Source organism: Haliotis rufescens, unplaced genomic scaffold (genome assembly GCF_023055435.1).
Source record: "Haliotis rufescens isolate VD_foot unplaced genomic scaffold, xgHalRufe1.0.p SCAF_9, whole genome shotgun sequence".
NCBI classification, from domain to species: Eukaryota; Metazoa; Mollusca; class Gastropoda; order Lepetellida; family Haliotidae; genus Haliotis; species Haliotis rufescens.
Genome location: NW_025964383.1, coordinates 65,983 through 88,613, shown reverse-complemented (window position 1 = coordinate 88,613; position 22,631 = coordinate 65,983). Strand labels below are relative to the sequence as shown.

The following is a 22,631-nucleotide window of genomic DNA, read 5'->3' as shown; positions in this document are numbered from 1 at the left end:
CAAACAAACAAATAGATATAGACGTTTGAGTGTTGGTAATAAGCTGGTTATGAGTTCTGAACTCGTTCTTGTAGGGTTTGGTTTGTTGTTTTACGCCGCACTGAGCAATATTCCAGCTATATGATGGCGGTCTGTTAATAATCGAGTCTGGACCAGACAATCCAGTGATTTACATCTTGAACATCGATCCACACAATTGGGATCGATGACATGCATCAACCAAGCCAGCGAGCTTGACCACCCGATCCCGTTAGTCGCCTTTTACAACAAGCATAGTCGCCTTTTACGGCAAGCATGGGTTGCTGAAGCCCTATTCTACCCCGGATCTTCACGGGTCCGTTATTGTAGGGATTGAACTGGGACGTGATATGTCGTCCAATGAATAGATATTCGTGAATAATTACGTTATTCATAGGAATATGTTGCCTTGCCTTTGCTTGTGTTTGTGACGGGTTCTACCGATGGATTCGCTCACATTTTAGCCTTCATCTGATTACCGTCACTATTCAAATAGTGTTGATAGTGGTTTTTACTTTTTTGCTGAGATTTCATATGATTATGGAAAGGGTTAACACAGAGATTGAATTAAGAGACAATTTCTGAAAATGTACGAACGGAAATATTTGTACAACACACTATTCAGCATTAAACATTCAGTGGTGACGTGGTAGAGGAACAATGACAATCCGATAGACTGTTGATCCAAATGTTGTACAAGAGAAAGACGTTTCAAATGACTTTGTTTTATAATGCACGATTTGAAGGAAATAGTTCACCTTGACCTACCTAAACTACCCAGAACACATATGTTTCTTTTGTGTATATCAATAATTGGCATGCTGACTGATACTGTTTTCGAGGTGTTCTCAAACAATAACTTAACCATGAAACTTAAAACTCTTTAATCAATTAAAGGATATAAGATTTTATAGAAGTTCGAATCCTTCGTGGGTTTTTTTCATGTCAATGACGTCGACGTCAACACCAGTTGATAAGAGTAGCTAAATTATGTTGATACCCGTCGATGAGGTAACGCCGCAGTTTTGCTGCTTCAGTTGTACGCTATCAACCAAGTGCCCAAGCTTCTCCGCCGCCATCATATATACTCAACAAAAAATCAAACTAAACACAATGGAAAATCGATTTATTGCATTGGAAACATATATGAAATATACAAATTGTAGAAACACCATGTTTCACCAAAATGGTAAGTGTTCAGTTCGACTGTGACACTTACAGTCCAAACGACGTACCATCGTGCATGTGCATTGTCCTCGTGTTTTCCATGATAGTTTCAGCCCATGAAATACCAGACAAAACACACCAATGAAAAAGCCAAAGTTGTATCCTTTTGTTGCTGTTGTTGAGTATCTGAGTGCGGTGTTACGCAACACACAAACAAGCCGATCGCGAGCTTCTGGCCCCCCGATCCATTCAATTACCTCATACAACAGGCATGGGTTGCTGGGGACCAATTCTAACCTGAAAACCTCAACGGTAATTGGGCCGTGATCACAGGCTGCATTGTATGGAATGTGTCAATCATATTGCATGGCCCCATATAAACAAACAACGACTGCGTGATCCAAGACACACGAGTACGACAGTCCACATAGTCTGATAACTACAGCTGCTTTGGTGCTCAGTAAGTATACACTTATGTTCAGATATAAGTTTTAGGCACAGTAACAATTTAAGGTATTATGTTTTGTCATATTTGTTAATTCACAATTATGTTATTGAATTATGAATAATTCCAGTACACTTGTAGTGTTTTCAATGTTCCTCTTTGTGCCAGCAGAGCTGGGTCCTCAGGATTGTCAGAATCCTATAATCGTGGTTGGAAACATGCCCCGGTTATACTTGTTGGTTTGTCTGAACCATACTGTTTTGAATTTCGCCTACAGTTTGATGAAGTTATGATAATGATAAAGTACGGAAGCGTAGTAGGGCCACGGTGAATCTTTTTTTGTCTAAGTATCTCCTACGTAGGACTTATTATCTCCTACGTAGGACTTAGTATCTCCTACGTAGGAGATAGGAAGTCCTACGTAGGAGATACTAAGTCCCACGTAGGAGATACTACGTCATACGTAGGTGATTCTAAGTCCTACGAAGAAGATACTAAGTCCTACGTAGGAGATGGTGATTCTAGGCTATACTAAGTCCTACGTAAGAGATAGTAAGTCCTACGTAGGAAATAATAAGTCCTACGTAGGAGATACTAAGACCTACGAAGGAGATAGTAAGTCCTACGTGGGTGATAATAAGTCCTACGTAGGAGATAGTAAGTCCTACGTAGGAGATACTAAGTCATACGTAGGTGATTCTAGGTCCTACGTAGAAGATGCTAAGTCCTACGTAGGAGATGGTGATTCTAGGCCATACTAAGTCATACGTAAGATATAGTTAGTCCTACATAGGAGATAGTAAATCCTACGTAGGAGATAGTAAGTCTTACGTAGGAGATAGTAAGTCCTACGTAGGAGATTCGTAAGTCCTACGTAGGAGATAATAAGTCCTACGAAGAAGATGGTGATTCTAGGCCATACTAAGTCATACGTAAGATACAGTTAGTCCTACATAGGAGATAGTAAGTCCTACGTAGGAGATAGTAAGTCCTACGTAGGAGATAGTAAGTCCTACGTAGGAGATAATAAGTCCTTCGTAGGAGATAGTTAGTCTTACGTAGAAGATAATAAGTCCTACGTAGGAGATACTAAGTCCTACGAAGAAGATACTAAGTCCTACGTAGGAGATAAAAAGTCCTACGTAGGAGATAGTTAGTCCTACGTAGAAGATAATAAGTCCTACGTAGGAGATACTAAGTCCTACGAAGAAGATACTAAGTCATACGTAGGAAATGGTGATTCTAGGCCATACTAAGTCATACGTAAGATATAGTTAGTCCTACATAGGAGATAGTAAATCCTACGTAGGAGATAGTAAGTCCTACGTAGGAGATAGTAAGTCCTACGTAGGAGATGAGTGAGTGAGTTAAAGCTTTACGTCACATCGGCAATATCCGTAGGAGATGATAAGTCATACGTAGGAGATACTAAGTCCTACGAAGAAGATACTAAGTCCTACGTAGGAGATAAAAAGTCCTACGTAGGAGATAGTTAGTCCTACGTAGAAGATAATAAGTCCTTCGTAGGAGATACTAAGTCCTACGAAGAAGATACTAAGTCATACGTAGGAGATGGTGATTCTAGGCCATACTAAGTCATACGTAAGATATAGTTAGTCCTACATAGGAGATAGTAAATCCTACGTAGGAGATAGAAAGTCCTACGTAGGAGATAGTAAGTCCTACGTAGGAGATAGTAAGTCCTACGTAGGAGATGAGTGAGTGAGTGAGTTAAAGCTTTACGTCACATCGGCAATATCCGTTGGAGATGATAAGTCCTACGTAGGAGATACTAAGTCCTACGAAGAAGATACTAAGTCCTACGTAGGAGATAAAAAGTCCTACGTAGGAGATAGTTAGTCCTACGTAGAAGATAATAAGTCCTACGTAGGAGATACTAAGTCTTACGAAGAAGATACTAAGTCCTACGTAGGAGATGGTGATTCTAGGCCATACTAAGTCCTACGTAAGATATAGTTAGTCCTACATAGGAGATAGTAAGTCCTACGTAGGAGATAGTAAGTCCTACGTAGGAGATAAAAAGTCCTACGTAGGAGATAGTAAGTCCTACGTAGAAGATACTACAGTCCGTTTGACTCCAAATGAGAACGATGAATTGCAAAATAACTCGAAATCCAGAAAAGTGTATGAAACATCAATACGGTACTTGACCATGAATACCCTTTACCCAACAAAATCTGAATTTTGTTTATTTTAAGACCCATGACGGATGAAGTTCTTTAAGAAACTATCATGTAATTTTGTATAGAAATGTGTACAAGACACGTAGGGGGACAAACCGTGGAAGGAACAGCGCAAGCACAGTCTGCACATGCTACACAGTGACCGTGTTCATTCAATGACAAGATGCGCCACTCAGCATATGTCAAACAGTTGATGTTGAATGTGTATGATTTCTTTAGAAGTGAAGCAGAAAGAGCAAAGCTTTTTTATGCATTTAATAAATTCTTGAAACGAGCTTCAAAAGCTCTTGGTATGTCCCCTCAGAAACTTTAAAATGTTGTTAGTCGACGAGATACAAATAGTCAGGCCAAGGAGGTAGGGAACATGTCAAAACCACGCAAGGTTGATAAATTAGACAGTTTTCAGAGGGATCAAGTCAGACGTGCAATTGTTAAACTACACTCAGAAAATAAGTACCTGTACCTTGAAACTGACCATGATTTACGTGTTACAAAGTACAAACTATGGCAGCTGTTGCATACATTTGGCTACAAATACAAAAAGATAACTGGAGAAAATAGGGCTGTGTTGTGTGAACGGTCTGACATTGTTCGTCTCCGGAATCATTACCTTCGTACCATCAAGCAGAAACGTGAAGAAGGATATGAGCCCGTCTTCTTAGATGAGACATGGGTAAATGCGTCACACACAGCCAGCAGTCAGTGGGTACCCAGTGGTGACTGTAAGGAGTCTGGTAGAAAGTTACCAATCGGAAAGGGTGAAAGACTCATAGTTCTCCATGCTGGTTCTGCTAGTCAGGGTTTTCTCCCGGACTGTGACCTCGTCTTTAGAGCCAAGGCCAAAGACAACAGGGACTACCACACAGAAATGAACGGCAATGTATTCCTGGAGTGGGTGAAAGATAAATTAGTCCCTGCTTTGCCTACCAAGTCTCTCATTGTCATTGACAATGCACCGTATCATAGTGTGCAGGATCCAGAAAGCAAGACTCCAACCTCTAATAACCGTAAAGGAGACATGGTTACTTGGCTGCAACGGAGGAACATTACCTTTCCTTCTCGAGCGACGAAACCACAGCTCTATGAAATCATCAAAACTATGAAACCTGACCCCGTGTATAAAGTTGACAGTTACATCAAGGATCAGGGTCACGCTGTCTTACGACTGCCATCTTATCACTGCGACCTGAATCCAATCGAGTTGGTATGGGGCATCGTCAAGGGTGACGTTGGACGATCGAACACAACGTTCAAATTACGAGACGTTGAACAACTTGTAAAGGAATCCCTTGGTCGGGTAACAGTAGAAACATGGAGGCGTTGTGTGGCCACAGTCGTTGACGAGATAGAGCCACGTTATTGGTCACGAGATGGACTAAGGCCAGCAACAGTCCAACCTATAATAGTGGCAGTCGGTTCAGGCACCAGCAGTTCCGACGACGAGATCTATGGCATGAGCGAGTCAGATTGCGACTGAAATTATCATGAGACGGCCCCTCTAACGCTCTGTCATTTCCCCTACCACAGAACGTGCAGTGCATGCGTGTTTGCGCTGTGCCTTCCACGGTTTGTCCCCCCCTCGTGTCATGTACACATTTCTATACAAAATTACATGATAGTTTCTTAAAGAACTTCATCCGTCATGGGTCTTAAAATAAACAAAATTCAGATTTTGTTGGGTAAAGGGTATTCATGATCAAGTACCGTATTGATGTTTCATACACTTTTCTGGATTTCGAGTTATTTTGCAATTCATCGTTCTCATTTGGAGTCAAACGGACTGTAAGTCCTACGCAGGAGATAATAAGTCCTACGTAGGAGATACTGAGACAAAAAAAATATTTCACCGTGGCCCTACTACGCTTCCGTAAAAGAATTAACTCCTGTTCTGTAGTTGGTGTTGATGTTGTGGATATCCCTGCAGGGTGTAGCCCGTGATTCCTATCGCTAAGTCGTGTAAGTCTTGCAGTGTCCTGTGTTTTGGTTCTTCGATTATAGTCCGACAGACTGTAAACAGTGCCTCATCATTGTCGTTTTCGGTGTAAAACTCGCTTAGTTTGATGCACGTTCGACGGGATTATTGCTACACGTAAATCAAACCTACTTTTTGTTCTGGGTAGGACAATATTACTCGGGTCCAACATTGAGAGTGAGTGAGTGAGCAAAGTTTAACGTCACTTCGGCAATATTTCAGCCATATCGTCCACCATTGAGATTAATCAAAGCCACAGAAGAGTCAAGGGACTAATACAATTTCAGTGTGAGTCTTAACATTCAAGTTATGTAAATGAGGCAATTAGTTAATTATTATATACATAGGTTGAAGTAGATTATTAAACTTGCCAAAATGTGTTTGTTTTAATATCTTGATTAAAATAACTTACACGGGACAAAAAGCCGATTTTTACGCCTATGAAAAAATCCAAATAAAGTAGGAAATGGATGCAATGACCGGTTTTGCTCAGTATTCCCGATATGAACTAACTTTTCATATGAACTACACCTTTGAAACAAGCACCAATGTCGTGAATGCTATGACCGGATGGTCAGAATTTTCCAAATATGACTTCCGAAGTGGATACCCCAGTAAATATTTGCTCAGAGCGTATTTCAAACGCATCTATGTTGATCGTCATTCGATAAATTTTTATCAATTTATAAGGGTTTGAAATATGAGCATTTCCTTGAGCTAGGACACGTTTGTAAATTTGCAAAAACTTTCAAATATGTTTATGCCTTAGAAAGTTATGGATCATTTCGGATATCAGGGGTATGATTCTTGTTTATTTTTTATATTGTCATATTACCGGTACTGGAAAAAGTTGATCGTAGATTTTTCTACCATGTAAAATATTGGGTTTACACATGCTGATACCTTTGAACAATAAGGCTCATGCGACCTAACAAACCTTGTAGCGCTAAGGGTCTGACTGAAAAACAGTATGCAAGCTGATACGTTCCCTTTAGTTCACCAGTTTAGTCACCCGGTTACAAGTTTTTCTGACAATTGTGAGTAGGAGATAGACAGAGCTAATTAATATCTCACTTCAGACACATCATACGAAATATCAATACATTAACATCTTGAACAGATCCTCACACCAGGCACGCAAGCACATGACGCACGCAAATATACTTGCACTGTGCTCGCACACATGTTTTTGTAAAGCACTATGGAGGCGATCGGGTAGCACAGTAGTTAAAGCGTTCGCTCGTCACGCCGAAGACTCGGGTTCGATTCCCGACATGGGTACGATGTGTGAAGCCCATTTCTGGTGTCCCCGCCGTGATATTGCTGGAATATTGCTAAAAGCGGCGTAAAATCAATCTCACTCACTAACTAAAGCACTGTGGCAGTCTTGAAACATTCCCTTAAATTAAATATATGATATAATGTCATACATACATGTTGGTCCGTTTGCAGTGCATTAATCATGCTCAGATAATTTGATAGGGACATCCTCACCTCATTACATGCGAATCATTGTCACACTAGAATATCCGCCGCGAAGAGCTGCAATTTTTGCAAGATAAAGGGACTTCTGTAGTTCAACAACACACGCTTGGAAAATATCAAGATATACACCCGGAACATAGTTAAGCATGTGCCGGAGGTGACGTACATGCAAGTGTGTGTGTGTGTATGGGGGGGGGGGGGGGGGGGCTGGTTGCTTGTACTAGTCCGGGCTAATGCCGGTTTTATAGTGCTGGCCCACTGAGATACCACGACACAGTTTAACATGAATATCCCACTCAGACACAATATACTGACACCGAGCCGACCAGTCCTTGTTTTAACCCCTTAATGCTAAGCGCCAGACAGGGTACCACGTTTTAACGTCTTTTTGTATGACGCAGTCGTGGATCGAAGCATCTAGACCACGAAGGAGGTCGCATGTGCTTTAACGAAATTACTGAAAACATTATCTCGGATTAACGAATGTGATCTGTAAGAACAACCCACTGACAATGAGCAACCACAAACTTTGGCAGCTGAGGTTCGATTGTGATCTGTAAGAACAACCCACTGACAATGAGCAACCACAAACTTTGGCAGCTGAGGTTCGATTCTAATCACGATATTGTGGGCTCAGTCGCCCTTCCATGTCATGGAACAGGAACCTGCTTTCGTCTGAAATGGATTTTCTTCCAGGTTCTCAGATTCCAAGCCCCATACCTAACGGAACCGCCGATGGTGATCTGTCAGTTGGGTGCATTTGGTGACACTTTTACAAGTGGTTACTCAAGGTTCTGGTGGACAAAGTTGCTTCAGAACGAGACTCGTTGCAAATGGCTACGCCATACATGGATAATATGCAGTTATGTTCTGGCAGTCCCAATTCACAGACGCACGCCCAAATCTGTCATGTAACCTTGCGTTGACGTTCGTTAGGGCGCTTCCAGACACGTCCACGCCTATCCAGAAAATCCCGAGTGAATCTCGACTCATCAGAAAATATTACACGACACCATCAACACCATCGACACCATCCCCCAGTTTCTACGCTACAAAGGTGTCTTGGTAGAATGTGGTCGCCGAGCACGCAGATCAGCTGTATGCAGACATTTATAATTTTCTGGTCAGTAACATATACTGTGGTGGCCTGGCGTAAGAGAACAGTGATTTGACTGACTGTTTAGGCTCACTTCATTAAAGCCTGGTTTCTGATTATTCAATCCCGGTCTGGCATTGACCTCTGGCCCGCGCCCTGTGCGGGGCGAAGTATTAACATTATGTCTGCAGAAACATGTTCTAAAGTCTGCAACTAGTTCTACTATTTGAAGTATGCCAATAACCCTTAGGCGTTCATCACGGTGTTGACGACGCATTCCAAATCTGATCACAAATTCTGCATCAAAGCAAGAGTAGATAGCTTACGTGTTCCTGATAATGGAAATCAACAATACTAATGGCTCTGGGAGATTTGACGACCGTTCACTGAAGTGTCAAAATCTAGAATGATCCCCCTATCCACGTGCACGGAGGAATTGCATGGCCCACGTGCAATGTTTCGGGTGTGTTTGGGCGTAACCGTTCTATATTCGGGCAGTTACTTTTCAAAGCTGATCTTACTTCTGACGGCCGACCATGACCATGTGTTTTGTTGGCAGTATGCGGAATCGGAACATGTTCCCGGTATTAATTCTCTCTGTTATAACGCTGCACTTGTGCATACATGAACAGAATCTATCACTTGTACATAATACCATTCAGATTCAAATTTACTGAATAATGATTCATAACAAATTAAAATCTAGTATATTATATAATATGTAACACTATCAATGGGCCAAGACTTCAACATTTTCAAAATCTCGGCATGTTTGGAACATGAACGTGTTCACGAAAAGTGAGGAATGTGGTCATTTGTCGTCTTTGTCAGTTAACTCCGTACCTATAAGTCCATTTGAAGTGTTCATGGTTACAGAAGATTTATTGTCGTAATAACTGTTATGTCAAACTTTCGAAAAGTCATGAGGAAATTCAATCTTAGGGCAATGAAATCAAGCATTAGAAGAAAAATGACCGTCGTTGTGGAATACCATTAAATTTCTAAAAATACCTCCTCTTTTATGCAAATTGTGTGAATGGCGGGTGCTACCGACAGAGCAGGTCGTACTTACCCTTTTTCGCGAACTTTCACTGACTTTTGGCGATCCATTCATATAATGTTCACAGCTACTTTGCCCGTTACGCTAAATGGAATCTGTCTCGGCGGATAATCAAGACCGGTTACTCTCTTGCATTGATGCTTTACATTTAAGTGATCAATTACATCGTTTCTTGGTGTAACCATGGCAGAGCAAACTACACCAAGCACATTTCTATTTAGGTTTAGATTTTGAACACGTTTAGAATCTAAACATTATGCATTCTATACAATTCTAAACAATTAAGGACGTGAACATGTTTCGTAATCAAAACGCAAGAGTAGTTACCTCGTAGTCGTCGTCTTTGTGGGTAGGAACTGCCCACTAAGAATATATAGACATGTGCGTTCACTAATTAATACCTGACATAATTTGAGGATCAGGACTTATGAAAGCAATTTGAACTCGCAGTATTGCCAGAGACCTTAGGTGCAATGGTTACACTATGCAAATAATGGTTTATGGTAATAGGGTTAAGTCATACTTTTAGATTTAGGCTTTTTGTTTTGAAAAATCATTCTTGAAATGCATGACGTAGTTTCCTTCAGGTACTCAATTTGTGCTTTTTTCACAGTTATTCAGTCAACATTCCTCGGACATTATATAATAACGTTCGTTATTCCAACAGAAGATGCAATGGAGGCCAGAAGAAAAACGTTTTCGATGATTAATGAAGAAAAAACTTTAGACATTACAGGCAACATGCGACATGAACTTGAATAATAAAGAAAACACATTAAAAGACATTATTTATGTGCCATAGTCAACTGGACTATATACATTCCCATACATGTTTTAACACGATGGTGAAACAGGTAAACCAATTGATAACTGTGATCTAGAGGAACAGATAGAACCGACACTTGTGATATTCTTTTAGGTGGATAGGTACAGGTTATTAATTCATTCTCATGGAATTCCCTCTTTTAAGATACTACGAAACAGTGTGGGTTTCAGATTTGTTTATGTTGTCAGAGAGAAATAAGTCGCAGAATGCAACCAGTGGGACTATTTTTGTATTCAATTACATATCAGGATTGACCTTTGCATGCGTATTTATTCGGAACATCGCCTTGAAAAAGCGTGTGTATTGTACCGTTATTGTTTGCATGATGTCTGGTTCCTGTAGACCATTGCATGTCTTAATTCCAGATGATTGCATGATGTATAGATCTTGTGACAGACCAAAAGTGCGAGGCCAGTTGCTTCTTTCGGTCGTCAAAATTGTCAGATGTGTCGTTGGATAATTTCTTTGTTATGGAATATTCCATCAGCAGATGAAAAGAGATATTTCAATTTGTACCAAGGATTCCCCTCGTCACGGTATGGCTGAAGTATTGCCAATGTGACGTTAAACTTAAACTCACTCACTCGCCCCATCAAGGATTCCTGCATTGTTATTGGTCCGAAATCTACTTCAGACAGAACATTTTATTTGAAATCACTTCTTTCGAAAAACCCACCAGTTGGCAATAACTAATAATAATTCTCCTCATGAAATATCGCAGATTGTTTACAGCGATTGAGGCAGTAAATTAGTTAGAGTCCTCTTTTATCTATTTTCAGGGTTAAAACTCAAAAATGGGAAAGATCACACATGAGCTTGAAGATCCCATGTTGAACCTTGTGTCCAACTTAATGGACAAGACCGTGGATGAAAACGAATTGATTGAGCTTTTAAAGAAGAATATGGGGAAGCACAAAGGCGAAAAGGGGATCAACAAAGAAAGACTGGTAAACTATAGATTTACTGATGCGGAGAAGAACAAACGTGATACATTACTAGCGTCAGATTCTGGAGAGTCGCTGCTTCATATTGCCGTCAGCTGTAGAAGGAATGCAGTTGCCAAGTTTTTAATTGATTGTGATCCAGGATTAATCAACTGTAAGAGGGAGGGCGATGAGTACTGTGGACAGACGCCTTTCCACATTGCCATTGCCATGGCCAGCTCTGCCACAACGGATCAGCTGGATCTACAGGAAGACATGACTGACACGACAGACATGATGGATAATCAACATCCGCAATTTCTTCCGAAATACATGATTAATGCACTGAAAATTGAAGATGAGAAGAACATTAATGATAAAAAATATCATAGTTTGCTCAAAAAGGCGATGGGAAGTAAAGTTAGAGGAAAGAAATTAAGAGGCACTGTGATGTTAGGAGGGACACCTTTGTCCATTGCTGCTTTGAAGAATGATGGGAGGATGGTAAAACTCCTCCTTAAAAATAACACTGAGCTGCATGATTCAGATAGTGTTGGGAATACAGTTTTTCACTCGCTGGTCCTGTACGCATCTTTCTATCCAGACAAAGAGAGGGACATCATCAACATGATTGATTATTTGGCAAAAAGCGACAAAAAGCGGCAAATTGTACAACTAGAGAATAAACAAAATCAAACAGCTCTCCATCTTGCTGCCGAGTTGGGCCTGGACAACGTGTTTAAACACATACTTGATATGGAAGATGTATACAAGTTCTTCACTAGCCATGACGGCGTTTTTGATATCTACGAGTGTGATGTAACAGAGATTGACAAGGGAACTTGGGATAAAGCTGTTCTTCAGATGTCGCCTGACTTCATGAACACAGGACACAGAGCCGAGGGGCTGGCAAACGGCAAAGTGGAATGTCCCATAGTGACCTATTGGAAGCAATTTAGACGAAGCACAAACCAAAGTATTTTGGAAATCATATGCCGTTTGAAGACAGAGAAGGCATGTAATTTTCTGAAAGTCTACACTGTCCGAGAAGTGGTGTACTTAAAGTGGGAGAAGTACTGGCATTGTTACTATGTCGGCCTGCTTCTTCACTTTTTGCTAATGAGTACACTCACCTACCATTCTGAACGCAAAACTTTTGTCATCCGCAAAGCTGGAGCAAACCATATGGAGACCTGGAACGTCAAGGCTTGGAATGGCGTCTCATTGGCAATAAGTCTCCTTTATATAATTCTAGAATTTCTTCGGAGTTTTGTTTCATGGCAACCTTTTCATTTTACAATACTGCATCACAATGGAGTATACCGATGTATATTTGTGCTGTTTGGTTTTGCGTTACTGATTGACACGGCGTGGAATGCTGAAACTGTTACAAGTAATTACTGGCTGGTGATAGCATTGATCTTTGGTTGGTGGTCAACAACGTTCTTCCTGCGAGGAATCCGACAGTTCAGCTACATAACAGTTATGTTACAGAAGGTCCTCTTTGCGGATATGTTGAAATTTGTACCAATCATTTTCATAATGATTTTAGCATTTACTAGTGCAATGCACTATTCCATGTCGATGGCGGAGGGTCCGCCTGGAAACTCAACAAGGGAGAACTCAACATGTTGTGATGAAAACTCAGATTTTGGGAACTTCACTATCAGTCTAATGACGATGTTTAAAATGATGACCGGTCACGAAGAGATAAAAGGGCTTGAGCAAGCATGGCGGCATGGATCTATCCCAGTCTTTGTCCTTTCTGTGATAGTCATCCAGATGTTCCTCCTCAACATCCTCATCGCTATAATGTCAAAAACATGTGACAACTGCGAGAATACAGATGAACTGCTGTGGCTACAGAGATTGTCGATTGTCTTATTCATTGAAGATATGCTACCTAAATGTCTGAGGACGCCCATCGGGAAAGAGGAAAAGACAGATTATGGCAGTACGCGATATCTTCTTAAAATTGATCGTGTGCGAGTTGGAGACGCTTTATCCGAAGATACGTTTGAACACACTGTCACGTCGAAGGCTGTTAGATCACTGCACAACCTACTGAACAAAACAAAGGTAGGGGAGGAAATGACAACCGGTAGCGACAGAGCCCAACCTGTCCAGTATCTAGTTATTGAAGACTATGGGAGAAGAAAATAAATAAACCAAGACGTCATAGAAAAAGTGACAAGTCACTTACAAAGTGGAAGACTGGATCATTATCAAAAACTAACATATGACCCAACACATGCACCATCGTGGGCTTCGGGCAAGAAGAGGGTTCTTTAGTTACAGCTTACAATCATTTGCCTCCTACACAACCGACAACTTAGAGTTTGGCATATCTGGAAGAATATTATCTCTAGAAAATGGCTCACTTACACATTTGTTATTGTGAAAGTCTGATTGGTTCAAAATGTGGTGTTTATGAACCCGAAAATGTTCCAGATTTATCATATGATAGACAGTTTATTGTGAAGGATTAGAATTTTACCTCTTCAAGATGATATGTCCATGTTATTTGTGAAAACGTCATGACACCTGTATTGTACTTCAGTATATCCAACTGCACTAGATTTATCGGAAATCTTTCACATTTTGTATATTTTTCACCAACAAAAATCGGTTCATTCCACTCACCGCTTTTAGGACGTCACTGTGTTCACAAATGACGTAATCGACTTTTTAGATGATAATCGTCACCTAGGAAAAGTTTAAACAAAGAATTACATTGTATTTACAATGCCGAAAACAATCATTTTTACAATTGGTGTCAAATGAAATAATTGTAAATAAAAAGGAAAATGGTAAACGCTAATTACGCTTAAGTTTTGTAAGTAAGTTGCACCTGCAGTTGAAAGTACTATTTTATAACAACGATAACAATTATTATTGTCATTATGTATTTTTTGTCATGTGTTTTCTATACTATTTCCGAATGAATATATGCTATAGATGCCAGCTATATCCTTCTTTTCTTTATTCCTGTAAATATTTTCATAAATCTCTCCCGTCTCATCAGTCCAGATCTTGCCGTGTTTCATCTGCAGTGTGGGCTACCTCGTCTTTTTAACATAAAATATGATGTCCTTTTGTCTGTGTTGGACATACAGTCTACTTGCTTCTTGGGGATGGTCGGGTAGCCAAGTGGTTTAAGCGTTCGCTCGTCACGCCGAAGACCCGGTTTCGATTCCCGACATGGGTACAATGTGTGAAGCCCATTTTTGGTGTTCCCCGCCGTGATATTGCTGGAATATTGCTAAAAGCGGCGTAAACATTCACTCGCTCACTTTCTCCTTCGAAACACAAGAGCGATTGTTTCAGGCCGGCAATTGTATAGTCTGTAGTAAAGTATTGGAGTGCAAGTTGTCGCCGGACTTCTGTCACAGTAGACTGACAAGATTAGGATTGTGTATGTGTTAACAATGTTGATGTGATTAATTACCAATCCAATTTCGGAAAACAATCTCAAGCGAAGATACTCAACGTCACCACACCCGCCACCGATGAATGTAATCATCCCAAAGGAATCTCCAAGTACACACATGTACTGTGATTTTTACCAGTATTTTACAAATGACGTTGGCGTATTACGATCCGTGTTTCTTGAACTTGAACTTTGGTTTTGTAGCAAATGTCTTATACGGTTCCTAGTTAATGACAGTTAAGTCATGGATGCAGCTTTTACTTAAAGAAGAGTTATATTTAAGTGTGACGCTCACACCTTTTTGATGTGCCATAATTTTCCTTTATAGGTTGTGTATATTGTTATATTTTGTATTGTTGTCGTTCGATTGTTGTTTAACGCCGCACTCAGCAATATTCAAGCTATATGACCGCGGTCTGCAAATTATCGAGTCTGGACCAGACAACCCAGTGATTGACATCATGAGCATCGATCCACGCAATTGGGATACGATGACATGCATCAACCAAGTCAGCGAGCCTGACCACCCGATCCAGCTAATCGCCTCTTACGACAAGTATAGTCGTCTTTTACAACAAGCATGGGTTTCTGAAGACCTATTCTACCCTGGATCTTCACGGGTCTATATTGATGTCGTCGACTTCTGGTTATTTTATGATTGTACTACCATGATCCCCGTGGGGATCCCGGGTTTGAGTTGGTCCCCAACAAGCTTTGCTGGTCGCAAGAGGCAAATTAATGGATCGGATGGTCAGGCTCGGTGACTTGGTTCATTACCGTGTCATGATATCCCGACGGCGTGGATAGTTATTATCAAACTATTAAAATCACAGGATTATCTAGTCCAGACTCGATTATTTACAGGCCGCCAGCTGGAATGATGCTGATTGCGACGTCATACAACAAAGAAACAAATCTTTGATGAGGTCATTGTTACACAAGGTTTAGAATACAATAGCTGTGGTCAATACACATCTTCTTCTTTATCTGCAATTGTTTAATGAGCAACTTGCCATGATAACGTGTTGCCTTTATGAATATACCGTCTAACTTCGTGAAGAAACGGCTTCCTCAATGGGACCTCTCTACGTTTGTCAATTCAGCATTGGTTTTCCCACTGGCATGGTATATGATAACGAGCTGACAGGTATACTAAAACCAGTATATCAGAATAAGGGAGATCCACTTGATGCCAACTCGTATCTCCGCATTATGATGTTTAGTTGGAGAAGGTGTTCACTTAGTCTAGTATACTTAACGGTAGATAACAGCTTTGTGATGCACACTATTATGCATACATGTGTATGTGGGCACGTCTATTGATTTTACCAGCAGTTGATTGATAAATATTATCCTAGGTTTGTTTCAAAATTAATAATATATTATAATAATTGCATATACACCCATTTCTATATCGCATGTACCATAAGCCCATAGCCTTTCAATATTATGAATAAACAGTATGAGACGTTTGCCAAATCTTCTAACAACGGGTGAGAACTCTTACTTATGAGACGGCCAGTTGCAAAATTCCAACAAATATAGAAAAACGTAAATGTATTGCATTACCCAAATTCGATTGCCAACTAGATTTTACTGCAATAGCACGTACGGCAGCGTGGTCTGCTATTAGGGCTTTGGGCTTGCTAATTTCCAAAGAAAAGACCAAAGGCGGTATGCATTTCCAAACCGATTCCGAATTGTACGATAGTAAGGTGTGGTCAGTTTTTGACTACGGGGCGGCTATTTGGGTTAAATTGCTGAATATAGGAATATATATTGTTATATATATTGTTACACAAGGTTTAGAATACAATAGCTGTGGTCAATACACATCTTCTTCTTTATCTGCAATTGTTTAATGAGCAACTTGCCATGATAACGTGTTGCCTTTATGAATATACCGTCTAACTTCGTGAAGAAACGGCTTCCTCAATGGGACCTCTCTACGTTTGTCAATTCAGCATTGGTTTTCCCACTGGCATGGTATATGATAACGAGCTGACAGGTATACTAAAACCAGTATATCAGAATAAGGGAGATCCACTTGATGCCAACTCGTATCTCCGCATTATGATGTTTAGTTGGAGAAGGTGTTCACTTAGTCTAGTATACTTAACGGTAGATAACAGCTTTGTGATGCACACTATTATGCATACATGTGTATGTGGGCACGTCTATTGATTTTACCAGCAGTTGATTGATAAATATTATCCTAGGTTTGTTTCAAAATTAATAATATATTATAATAATTGCATATACACCCATTTCTATATCGCATGTACCATAAGCCCATAGCCTTTCAATATTATGAATAAACAGTATGAGACGTTTGCCAAATCTTCTAACAACGGGTGAGAACTCTTACTTATGAGACGGCCAGTTGCAAAATTCCAACAAATATAGAAAAACGTAAATGTATTGCATTACCCAAATTCGATTGCCAACTAGATTTTACTGCAATAGCACGTACGGCAGCGTGGTCTGCTATTAGGGCTTTGGGCTTGCTAATTTCCAAAGAAAAGACCAAAGGCGGTATGCATTTCCAAACCGATTCCGAATTGTACGATAGTAAGGTGTGGTCAGTTTTTGACTACGGGGCGGCTATTTGGGTTAAATTGCTGAATATCATAGAGCCATTAAATGAAAAGTCTTTTCACTCTAATGACAGCGTAGAAGACGGGATTCATGTTTTGCTTCACTGCGTACCATAGGCAGGGCAGGGCAGGGCAGGGCAGGGCAGGGCAGGGCAGGACGATATCAGGGCACCTCTTTTTAATGAATGTATTGTTAAGTTAGATAAACCTGATATCGACAAACTTTGTTTTATATATTTAATGATGCCAGTGTGTGTTTTATACTTTTATACCTTATACTTTTATACTTTTTATACTGCTTTTTAATTCTTAATCGTAGAAAGCATCTTTTATATGGATAACCTTTTATTAGATAATCCTTATTGCATATCTGTACGAATTGTATGATAATTTGTCTCTCATAATTCTATTGAATGGTTCTGTACATTTTATCAATGTTTATTTGTACAAAGTTGTTTTATGCATGTACATAAGTGAGACATAAGTGTGTGTGTCTGTCTGTACGGATTAATGTCGGCAGTATAGTGCTAGCTCACTGAGATACCATGCCGCAGTTTGACATGAATACCCCACTCAGACACATCACACTGACTCCGAGCAGACCAGTCCTTGTTTTAGCCCCTTAATGCCAAGCGCCAGGCAGGGTAACAACAAACAACATCTTTAAACGTCACTTGGTTGGAGATCAGACCAGCGACCTTCTGCTCTCCCAGCAGACACTCTACCCACTGGACCACTAGCGGACAGGTATAATTAAAACAGTATATGAGAAGAAAGAAGACTCACTTGATCATGACTCATTTCGCCGGATTATGATGTTCGTTTGGAAAGCTGTTCACCAGTATTCTTAACGTTACATAACAGCTTTGTGATGCGCGCAATGAATATGAATATCTTTGCGAGTTTATTGATTTTACCAAAGCTTTCGATAATGTATGGGTTTAATAGGTTTGTTGTTTAAACTATCAAAAATAGCACATTTGGGCTTTTAGTGAAGTCATGGAGGTTGTTGGAGAGTGTTTGGACGTTTTCCCAGTTGTATGGCGCAGCAATTCGGTGTGCAGAGTTGCGTCCCTGGGCACACAAGAAACCTATGATTGTGGGTCCGAATCCCGATTCGCCTCGATTATGTTTCTAGGTTTGTCAGTACCATACACGTGCTCGTGGGTTTCACCGAAGTGGTAAACGTCTAAGACCTGTATCACTTGGGGCTTTCCTCCCACATTAAGCTGACACGCCGTGATATAACTGGAATACTGTTAAAAGCAGCGTTAAACACAACTCACTCACACACACATTCTAATAGTAGTTCATGCCATGTAAAAGAGCAAGAAATATACCCTTACCATTTGACTGGTTTCTAAAAGTAGTTCATGTTACAGGTAGGAGCCAGAATTCTAAACATCCATACTCCATACATTCATATTCCATACACACATATTCCACATATCCATATTGCATTAATCCATACTCCACATATCTATATAATAAAAAGTATATTCCATACATCCATAGTCAATATTCCATAACACCAATATTCCACAAATCCATTCATCCATACACCAATATTGCATCCACTCATATTCTATACATCCATATTCCATACATCCATTTTCCACACATCCATATTCCACACATCCATATTCTACACATCCATATTTCATACACCCATAGTCCATACACAAATATTCCGTCAACTCATATTCCATACATCCATATTTAACACATCCATATTCCACACACCCATATTCCATACACAAATATTTCATACACCTATAGTCCATACACAAATATTCTATTGTTTTTGTGTGTGTTTATTTGTTATTTTTGGTTTAATTCATATTTTTTTTATTCATATTTTTTCAAGTTATTTATCTTTGATCATACAGTTATAGAGTGCAGTTCTGACAAATGAGTAGATGATCAGAAGATTATATTATGATTGACATGACTGTATAATGTTACAGTTTGTAAACTAATCCTTTTCCCTGTATATGATTATATTGCTTACACATTTGGATAACGTCTTCTTTCTGTCGAGTATCATAGTTTTCTTTTTTCCGTTTTCTACTCCATTGGTCCCAATTATACTCTCGCCCTTCTCATGCTTGATAAGCCCGTTTTTATTTTTCTTGTTTGTTTAAATCTCAACACACTGTGGTATGAATCAAGACAGAAAATAACTACAACAAATAACCAGATTATTTAAACTTGATACGGGAGGTTATATTTAACAAAACATACCCAATTCTCCACCTCTTGTGTAAAACATTGCGTGTTCGATGGGAGCTGATATTAGTCAATTTTGAAGGAGAACTGGGTTATTTCATTGAAAATTATGTAATGACCTAAGGGGTAAAATTGATGTCAATGTTTATTATCTTTCGATATTGTTCTACATGTTTGGAGTAAGAGGTATACAGATATCATTAACATGCTTGCTTTGTTGTGGCGATATACATCCGCATCTTGGTCCTACCAAAAATGGTCGTAGTATCATCCATATAAATGTTTGCAGCTTTAGAGAGAAAATTGATTTAGTTTATGCAGAACTTTACGAATACGATGTTATTTGTATTTCTGAAACATGGCTATACTCTGACATTTATGACAAAGCAATTTTTATGCCTGACTTCTTTCACCCACGATTGCGTAAGGATATAATGACAAGGAGTGGTGGGGTCGCCATATATATACAAGACACATTATTTTATAAGCACAGGCCTGATTTATAATTACCGGGTCTAGAAGCAGCTTGGGCACAAATATCCACCCCTTATATAGGGGCGGTCGGGTAGCCTAGTGGTTAAAGCGTTCGCTCGTCACGCCGAAGACCCGGGTTCGATTCCCGACATGGGTACAATGTGTGAAGCTCATTTCTGGTGTCCCCCGCCGTGATATTGCTGGAATATTGCTAAAAGCGGCGTAAAACCATACTCACTCACTCACTCCACCCCTTTTAAGGCATAAATTGTTGGCACGTTCTATAGAGAAGGCACAACAGCCTACTACTGGGATTGGTGATTTTAATGTAAATCTATCAAGAGACATTGATCCTAATATTGAACAATTAAAGTCAGTTTATTGTCTCGAACAGGTAATAAACGAACCAACCCCTGTTACGTCTTCCTCATCAACACTCATAGATCTTGTAGCCTATTGTTTCCTATCCGGACGGAAGCCTAGAAATTGTCCCAGTCGAATGTCTTGATTGAGGTACTTGAAACCAGGAAGCAGGTAACAAGTCGATGTATTGTAACGGAAATTTACAGAACTGATTACCCTTGTAACGACCGGAACAGGATAGTACCTCGTTTCATACGGGTGTTTTTGCATCCGGGCCACCTGGAAAAGTTTACTTAAGGCCGTGCGTGCCGCACGAGCTTTAGTGAGCGTCTTGCTCCGAGCGCAAGCTTGCTGGGATCTGTCTGTACACACGTGTTTTCGGTATGGTGAGATAATTGTATTAGTTTTTGCCCAGTCACACCATTTTAGTCTAGGTTATCATGTTTATCATAATGAGATAGCGTGTGTTTTACGGTGACATTTTCTGCTAGAATCTATGTGCTAGTGTTATTTTGAGATTTTCCAAGTCTTTGAACCCGGTGTGTCAACCGAGTGATGTGTCAGATATATTCGAAGACTATGATTATGAAAGCGTTTAACGCCTACAGTGTTGCGGAATGTATTATCACCTTTGTTTGGACTGTAGCATTTTGATTTTATGAATCTCGAGTGTTGAGGCAGACTTAGTTTAGCTTTGAGCTTTTGCACCACTGAGAAGTATATTGAAGATATACACCAATTATGTAATTTAAATACTGTGCCCGTCGAATTTTGCTGTTGTGAAGCATTTTGCTTAGTTTAACATAAACTCGGTGTTTTCTGGCTCATTTGTACTGCTTGTGGTGATTTGTCTATAAGACAGATAAGAATTGTGCTTGGTCCATCATTGGTGTATTAATACTTCCATTGGTTTATCAGATATCACACAAACTCCTCTTGGAACAATGTCTCCATATATTTCTGTGCATGGTTTGTAACCAGTCGTGACGGGACTTGAAACACATGTATATCGTCCGATGTATAGTGACCTAGACCTGAAACACATGTATATCGTTCGACGTATAGTGACCTAGACCTGAAACACATGTATATCGTCCGATGTATAGTGACCTAGACCTGAAACACATGTGTATCGTCCGATGTACAGTGACCTAGACCTGAAACACATGTATATCGTTCGATGTATAGTGACCTAGACCTGAAACACATGTGTATCGTCCGATGTATAGTGACCTAGACCTGAAACACATGTGTATCGTCCGATGTATAGTGACCTAGACCTGAAACACATGTGTATCGTCCGATGTATAGTGACCTAGACCTGAAACACATGTATATCGTTCGATGTATAGTGACCTAGACCTGAAACACATGTATATCGTTCGATGTATAGTGACCTAGACCTGAAACACATGTATATCGTCCGATGTATAGTGACCTAGACCTGAAACACATGTATATCGTTCGATGTATAGTGACCTAGACCTGAAACACATGTGTATCGTCCGATGTACAGTGACCTAGACCTGAAACACATGTATATCGTTCGATGTATAGTGACCTAGACCTGAAACACATGTGTATCGTCCGATGTATAGTGACCTAGACCTGAAACACATGTGTATCGTCCGATGTATAGTGACCTAGACCTGAAACACATGTGTATCGTCCGATGTATAGTGACCGGACCTGAAACACATGTGTATCGTCCGATGTATAGTGACCTAGACCTGAAACACATGTATATCGTCCGATGTATAGTGACCTAGACTTGTAACACATGTATATCGTCCGATGTATAGTGACCGGACCTGAAACACATGTATATCGTCCGATGTATAGTGACCTAGACTTGTAATAAACCAGTATGTGGAACAATTTTGTTGTTTGTCCCTTATTTTGAAGACTTAAGCATTAATCCCTCGCTCAGAGTGCCACCCAAACTCGGAGAACCTATTTGTTAATTTTGAAAAACTTTATAAAAACTCTTGAGGCGGAAATGATGCTATAATGAAGTAAATCGCTTACAGTATTCCTTCCGCGCTATGCATGTAGACACGTCGCACGTCCGATCTGTTAGATACACACCAATGGAACAACGATAAGCCTATACATGCACCATTTCCTATAATGTCTCTCTCGGTTACTGATGTCATGCTCCCATGGATTCCGTTTTTCTTTAACAAGAGGAGGTAACTCTCAAGACTATGCATCAGCTGTGACAGTTCAGCGGTAGACATTGTACGAGCGCTTCAATTAGCGTCCACTAACAATCATCAAAATTAAACATTATACTCTATCACATAAAATTAGTTATATGTAAACGTTTAGTGTTTGGAAAG

At 40.0% G+C, this 22,631-nt stretch overlaps 1 protein-coding gene across 1 annotated transcript; it reads left to right on the top strand.

Moving 5' to 3' along the window:
* The first annotated feature begins 1,501 nt into the window (after window positions 1-1,501).
* LOC124129024 (transient receptor potential cation channel subfamily V member 3-like) lies at window positions 1,502-14,407 on the top strand. Its single transcript, XM_048391502.1, has 2 exons — window positions 1,502-1,645; window positions 11,053-14,407. Exon 2 carries the CDS (start codon window positions 11,068-11,070, stop codon window positions 13,357-13,359), a length of 2,292 nt encoding a protein of 763 aa, XP_048247459.1. The 5' UTR covers window positions 1,502-1,645; window positions 11,053-11,067; the 3' UTR covers window positions 13,360-14,407.
* The last annotated feature ends 8,224 nt before the right edge of the window (window positions 14,408-22,631 follow it).